Source organism: Sturnira hondurensis, unplaced genomic scaffold (genome assembly GCF_014824575.4).
Source record: "Sturnira hondurensis isolate 20B ecotype Veracruz unplaced genomic scaffold, ASM1482457v3 Scaffold0003201, whole genome shotgun sequence".
Lineage (NCBI taxonomy): Eukaryota > Metazoa > Chordata > Mammalia > Chiroptera > Phyllostomidae > Sturnira > Sturnira hondurensis.
Genome location: NW_028075832.1, coordinates 1,138,939 through 1,146,680, shown reverse-complemented (window position 1 = coordinate 1,146,680; position 7,742 = coordinate 1,138,939). Strand labels below are relative to the sequence as shown.

The window sequence follows — 7,742 nt, the reverse complement described above, 5'->3', positions numbered from 1 at the left end:
ATTCTCAACTAAGCTTCCCCAGTAATATTCATTTGCAGAATAAAGAATTGATAGAAAGATTTTAAAATTCAGTTCAAAGGCACCTCTTCCTTTGAGAGGCACCTCTCTCAAATTAATTCTCTGTTCCTTCTTGTCTCATACAACACACACACTACATGTATATCTTTCAATGTATGTGTAACCAGTTTTCATAAATTTTTGAGTCTTTAACATTTCTCAGGAGTTAGTGGTAAATCCATGAACATACTTTTTAAAGCTAATTTACCCACATCTTGGAGTCCAATCCTATTGCTTTTTCTTTATTAAAGCAGTGAAGTAACAGTTGTTTCAATACCGTAATGAATCAAACAACACTGGGAATTAAATCACAAAGCAGTGTATCCTTAGCAAATATTAAGACATTCCATGAGTCATAATCATATATTTTCAGCAATTTTATACTCAATCTGTTTTTTTTTTCAGTAACTCTTTGGGAAATATCTGGATTCAATTTATTGGCTCAGAGCATTGATCTTGTAAAAGACATATGGAATATTTCATAGTTTGGTCCCCTGAGACACTCTAGGAAGGGAAACAGAAACTTTAATAAAGAAATAAATAGGTTGAGGATGAAAGTTATCTAGGCGTTGACACTGTGCAGTAGCTTCACTTAAGAGCTATAGTTCTTCATCATCACTTTACCAAGGTCCATGAGTTACCTACTTTTTTGTTTCAAGTCTCCCCATTAAGTAAGACTGTTACTGAAGAATAATACAGAAGTGTGTACCAAATATCAAGAAGTCTTTTCAAGTGGTGAATTACAGGGGTGTTTCTGTATCCTATCATATAAATACAGCAAGTAGTTAGTAAACCGCTATAGTTTTTTTCCCCCCACTACAGCCCACCCCTTCATAATGTTCGCTGACATCTGGAATGCCGCAGGAAGCTCTCCGGGACTGAATAACAAGCAGCAAGTGCCCGCCCCTTCCTGAGAGCTGTCTTGCATCAACGTGACCCACGGATTTCAAAATATAAGCGTAGTGGTTCCCATCCTTTCTTTTCGTCACCATCTGGTGGTGGCGCTGTCTCCAAGGACTTCCACTGAATACGTTTTTACAGGCGACACGCTCACACAGCCCGTAAAGCATTGGGTGCCTACTGCAACCCACGGGGACCGTCGTCATTATCTTCTGGTCTTCACTCTTCACGTTTTCCCTTTTAGTCCCCTGGGCCTAAAGCCCGGAGAGGGGCTTACTCGGGCGGGGCTGCTTCAAGGTCCGTGGGATGACCATCTCAACCTCCTTCCGGATGCCAATCACTGGTGCCTCCCACTCTGTCCCCATCACTAGGGGGTCCTTCGCGGACTTCTTCATTTGCCACTTTTCGCCAGAAAACCCTTTAAAGTAAACCTAGGAACTAAACATTACACTCCAAAATCTCACGGAAAAATCTCTTGCCCCACCTCTCTTGAGTTTAGCTTCAAGGAGAGTGTCGAAGGTTAGATCCAGGAAGAAAAAATAATTTACTTCCGGCCCGCCCCTCCTTTCCCACGAGGAATCTAGTTGCCGGGGAAGGCTTTCAGGTTTTCCGCCGCTCCTCGTTTGCAGCCTTCATTGGGCTAAATCGGGGATGGGGAACCGGGAAGAAAAGAAAAGTCGTTGCTCGCGTGCGGCTGGGTGCACCAGCCATCAGTCTCCTGCGGCTGCGCACAGGTACCGGGCGACGTCTAGGTGGCCCCGCTGCTCCGCCAGGTCCACGGGCAGGCGGCCCCAGGCATCTCGCACATCCAGACGTGCCCCTGCTCGGTGCAGCGCCACCAGCGTGTCCAGGAAGCCTTCCCGGGCAGCATCGTGCACGGGCCGGGTGAGGGTGGCGGGGTCCGCGCAGTTGGGGTCCGCGCCGTGGAGCAGTAGCAGCTCTGCTATGTGGGTGCTGCCCATCATCATGACCTGCCGAGAGAGCAGAACGGTCTGGGTGAGGGGAGAGCGAGATGCAGGCCCGGGCAAGGACAGGTAGAGCCACTTCAAAGAAATACCCATTCATGAAGTATCTACTTAATGCAGAGGTGCTCACAAGCCTCAAGAGTCTGGTTAAACTTCATTTGCTGATGCAACATTTCCCCCTTCCCAGACCCCCACCGGCCCCGGTTATGCTCTTTACTAATTGAGGTTCAGTTTATTCTCCAAACATGCCGAGACAAGAAAGAGCTGATGATCAAGTACTTTTCGTCATTGTGGGGGGGAAAAAAAAAGAAAAAAGTGGCGTTAAGTTTAAAGGCTTTTAATGTGTTAAATTATTTCCCTTGCTCTCCCCACCCCCCAGCCATAATCCGGGTCTAAAAATCTTTATTAGAATAGCAGTCAGCTCATGTATATATACACAATTTAGATTAATGCTTTAGGGGAGAAAATAAATTTAAAATAAGAATTGATAGAAAGGTAAAGATTTTAAAATTCAGTTCAGATTTTAAAATTCAGATTTTAAAATAGCACTTTCAAAGGCACTTTCTATCAATTCTTAGAAACAAATTTAAAATAAGGTTCACTTTCCATGGTAAATCCCCCATGGAAGGCTTTTGCTTTTCAGTCATATATGTCTGTTCTTATAAACATATGGTCCTACAACTTGAGCCAAAATTGGAAGTATAAGGGAAAAAGTAAAGAAAGTCACACACTGTTTTCTAAGATAATGAAAAAAATTGTTGTGAATAAATAGTTCACCATTTTAAATATTTAATTTAATTTTATGGAAAAGGGCTAAAGTTTAGAGGGTAACATATTAAGTGTATCAAAATAAACACTATAAATACATTGTATAGGATTTTATGATGTTAAATAGTAATTGTTTTTCTATATAAAAAGAACTTGGATGTTAGTAGTTGAATCAGAACAATGTGTAACTTAGAAAAATGATGTTTGGAGCAGTATTCCATAGTACCCATTTGTATACATATACATTATGCAAGCATTTACTCTATTATTTTAACAATAAAACAATTTTTTGATAATTAAACATCCAAAATGTAATTATTTGTTCTTGTGACTGCATTTTAAAATGCACTATGTAATTGAAAGACAGCATACTAAAATTTTGTTTCCATAATATTAGAAGCATCCATTTCCTTGCTTAAAAACCAAGATATGTTATCATTCCTACTGGTGATATACAGGCTGTTTCACATGTAGAGAAGGGGGGAAAGTAGTTCTTCATATCTCAGAAAATGGAAAATTAAAATGATAAATAAAACCTATTTATACAACTGTTAGTCTAGTTTGAAATCTTTAAGAACTACTTTACCATACTTTTTGCTGCTTTGAACCATCCTTTATTTCTTGTAATATTTATATAAGAATTCAAAAGGAATGAATGCATCTTTTCTTTAAAATCTACAATATTGAGAAGATTCCTTAACAAAAGCTTGGTTCTGGAAGGTGATGGTGAGGTGAGTACTAAATATGATCATTACAGTCAACAGTAAAGCACAAAAACATTGCCTTAGCTTTTAAAGGAATTAAAAATATATCAGTACTAATTAAAGCAGGAATAAAAACATATTGAATAAATGTAGTTTAACATAAAGAGGTTAATTATTTATGAAGACTCTTTTCCATTTAAAAAGGACTTAACAGTTACTGTGGGAATGCTTTTGTAATACAGGCATTTGGTATGATAATTAAATAGAAATCCATAGAAGCATCTTTTTCTGTGTAACACTCAAGAGATAATGCTGACATCAAATAAAAAAATTAAGTGTTGTGGTTTAGGAATCTTAATCCTTTTATCAATTCACCTCTAGCAGGAAAAAATACAAGGAATTTCATGTCGCAGCTTAAAAGTTCACTTTTACTTTTTTATGTGCTATAATTTTGAGTGATTCCTTAAATACTGTCCAATATGCATAAGTTGTAATTTATCTGTATCACTGAAAGTTGACTTTAGAGAAGGTAAAACAGTTCTACCCCAGTAACCTCCCTTTCCACTTTCCTCCTCAATTGAATCTACACCTTGCTTCTCTGATCCTGAGAAGGGAAAGAATATATTGATCTTTCTTCCATCATTAGACAAAACAAAACAAAACAAAACACCAAAATGAAGCAGTGGTTTTTTTATCCCCTTTCTTTAGGGTTTTTGGTGGATGAAAAGCTGCTTTACACCTGTGCTCCACGCCTCTGGCCGGAGAGAAACAATGGAGACCTAGGTCCCAGACAGGTCCCACGGAGGCAGCGCCCCCGCGTTCGTGCGCCCCCTGCTGGTGAGGACCCCGGGCCCCAGTTACCTGGATTGGGCGCCTCCCGAAGCAATTGACTCCGTTGGGATCCGCACCGGCCTCTAGGAGCTGCCGCACAGTCTCCACTTGCCCCCGCGCCGCGGCGCTGGTCAGACCCGCATCGCTGCTGCCACCACCGGGCAAGATCTTGTCCTCTTCCCACATTTCGCAGCCACCAGAAAAAAAATGGCCCGGATGATCCACCGCTAGCCTTGAACTACAAAACACTACTCCTTCCCTCCCCAGCTCTCACTGGAGCGCTCTGTCCTCCCCGGGAAAGCTTCGCTCAGTTCCAGTCTCCTTCCCCGTCCTTCGACTCGGGGGCTGGTGCCAAGGCCGAACGGCCCGTCTTTCAGTTGGGCTTTTCCCGGCGCCCACGAATTAGTGGACGCTCCCGCCTCACTCCCTGGAAAAGGCGCCTCGCGATGCCTCAGCCCAGCGCAGACGGGCTCCGGCTGCAGAGTGCAGGCGCCTTTGCAACGTCCTCAATTCAATGAGGAGCTCCACTCCGGGGGAGTGAGAAACCGGCAAGGACTGAAACGGGTTCCAGCTTGGCAGCCCTGCAGGGCTCTCCCCACCCCCTTAGGCTCCTCCCGCTGTCCGGGCGCAGGCAAAGGGCGGTGGCAGCAGCTGCTGTGGGCTGGCCAGGAGGCGGGGTCAGCAGATGACGCTACAGCAGACTAGGTAGGGACTAGGGAGGACTGGGGTGAGCCAGCCCAGACTTTGCTGGGACGCATGCGCCAGACTCCGGGAACGCGGAGGCCGCTGCACTACGCGCCCGGTCTCCAGCAAAGTCTTGGCTGAGTTTTTGGAAGTGTAGAATCCATGTACTTAACTCCCTCCAGCAGGCGGTGCAGGGGATTTTTATTACTTCAGCCCTAATTGGGCCCATTGATTTCACGCTGGAAATATTAGTTGCTCCTTGTAGAATCAATGGCTGTGAAGGAGGCATTTAAAATCACGCTGCCTCTCTTAATATGTCCTAAAGTGACAGCTCTGCATCTGTCATTCAAGTAAAATTTACCCCTCCTCCTCAGGTAGTATTTGAACTTTACTAGCTTCGTATCTTGCAATTTTCTTTTGGATGTGTCTTCCTATTTGAATCAGTCAAAAATCAGTTTCAGTGAAAAATTCCGAGAATCCTGTGTTGAATGTGCTTTTTACTTTTTCCATCTTTGAATTATGGGTACAATTCTTTTAAAAAACTACTTTGAGACTGAGAGTGGCGAGCTGGTGCACATTAGATACTTAAAATATAAATATATATTTTAAGAATCCGAGATCCCACTTTCACGATATTTGAACAGCTTATTTTTGTTTGCACTCTTACCTATTAAAACCCACCTCAGCAAGTATTTTATTTTTGTCACGAGTTATAAAGGACATTAATCTAATAATAATGAAACATAATAAAACAGAGGTGTGGTGTTGGCCCTGAAATTAAACAGGCTAAACCTGTCATTAAATCCTCTTCCGAAGATTTAAAGGCAAAGTACTATTCCTAATCTTTCAAGGTGAGTTTGAATTAACATATGCATTGCTTTAAAGATTGAAAAAATTATAATTGATGGTTGATTGAAATAGGGAGAGAAACAAAGGTTTTATGTCTTGTTTCCTAAAATTTTTGGTGAGGAACTACATGAAAATGGGTCTCTTCTAACACTGAATAGTTTTTATTGGCCACATCATTTTTGGTTCAGAGTGCCAAGGAGGAAGACTCTAAAGGAGGGGCAATTGCTTGAGAAACTTTGAGTTACAAATGAGAAACTTCATATGTTCTTCTGGCATGCCTTAGCTTGGATTCCTCTCCTCTCGAACCATTGTAGAATGAAGAAGAGCTCTTTAAAGAAAGGAAGGCCCATTGAAGTGGTGGTTAGGGCTAAAGATATACTGACTGACTTTCAACAGAGTAGAAATCCACTTGGATGAGGAAGGAAAGGAGGCAGTATAAGTAACATTTTTTCTCTCTCACCCCACCCACAGTTCTTAGGTACCTGTTTATTTTATTATTTTTTATCCTAACCTGAGACTCTGTTTATTGACTTTAGAGAGAGAGGAAGAGGAGGAGAGAGAGACAGATCAGTTGCCTATGAACCAAAGGGTTGTCAGTTTGCTTCCCAGTCAGGGCACATGTCTGGGTTGCAGGCCAGGTCCCTAGTGGGGGCACCTAAGAGGCAAGCACACATTGATGTTCTTCTTTTTAAAAATTTTTACTTTTTACTTTTTTATTTTTTATAATGTATTTTATTGATTATGCCATTACAGTTGCCCCATTTACCACTTTCATTTCCCTCCACCCTATACACACCCTCCCTCCATATTCCCACCCTTTAGATCATGTCCATGTGTCATAAGTTCTTTAGCTTCTACATTTCCCACACTACTCTTGCCCTTCCCCTGTCTATTTTCTCCCCGCTGTCTATGCTACTTATTCTCTGTACCTTCTACCCTCTTATCCTCCTCCCACTCCCCTGTTGCTAACCCTCCACGTGATCTCCATTTCTGTGGCTCCACTCTTGATCTAGCTGTCTGCTTAGTTTGCTTTTGTTTTAGGTGTGGTTGTTAATAACTGTGAGTTTGCTGTCCTTTCACTGTTCATATTTTTTATCTTCTTTTTTTTAGATAAGTCCCTTTAACATTTCATATAATAAGGGCTTGGTGATGATGAACTCCTTGAACTTGACCTTATCTGAGAAGCACTTTATCTGCCCTTCCATTCTAAATGAAAGCTTTGCTGGATAGAGCCATCTTGGATGTAGGTCCTTGCCTTTCATTACTTGAAATACTTCTTTCTAGCCCCTTCTTGCCTGCAAGGTCTCTTTTGAGAATCAGCTGACAGTCTGATGAGAACGCCTTTGTAGGTGATGTTCCTCTTTTGCTCTTTCTCCTTCCCTTCCCCTCTCTCTTAAAGTAAATAAATAAAATCTTTAAAAAAGAATGTATTATAAATTAATTGGTTTCTGCAGTATCACCTTGTATTTCTCTGAAACTTAACAAAAAGGTTAGGAAAAGATAGCTTGAGCCATTTTTTTATTTTTTAAAAAAGATTTAGTGTTTTGTTTATTTGTTTTTAGAGAGGGAAAGGTAGGGAGAAAGAGGGAAACATCAATATGTGGTTGCCTCTCTCACACCCGCTACTGGGGACCTGGCCTGTAACCCAGGCATATGACCTAGATTGGGAATTGAAACAGCAACCCTTTGGTTTGCAGGCTGACAATCAATCCACCGAGCCACCGCCAGGGGTACCTTGAGCCAATTTGTGAGCCATCTTCTTAAGTGGTAGTCATGGAAAAGGTGTTTGAAAAATAAAAACTATTTGGAGGTGATAAAGAGATGAAAGATACTTTTTCTTGGCGATGGGGACATAGATAAAAGGTGGTAAGGAAAGGTGAAGACTCAGTGGGCAGGATGACTAAGACACTACCATGAGAGAGACATGTGAGCTTCGCTAAACAAGTTGATTAGAAAAGAACTTCGGGTGGGGGAAATGTTACCA

General features: G+C 41.8%; 1 protein-coding gene across 1 annotated transcript; it reads right to left on the bottom strand.

Moving 5' to 3' along the window:
• Positions 1-278: 278 nt before the first annotated feature.
• CDKN2B (cyclin dependent kinase inhibitor 2B) lies at positions 279-4,782 on the bottom strand. The gene is made up of 2 exons (XM_037041764.1): positions 4,256-4,782; positions 279-1,928 (listed from the first exon to the last, which is right to left on the bottom strand). The coding sequence occupies exons 1-2, from the start codon at positions 4,409-4,411 to the stop codon at positions 1,668-1,670; spliced, it is 417 nt and encodes a 138-aa protein (XP_036897659.1). The 5' UTR covers positions 4,412-4,782; the 3' UTR covers positions 279-1,667.
• Between the last annotated feature and the right edge of the window lie 2,960 nt (positions 4,783-7,742).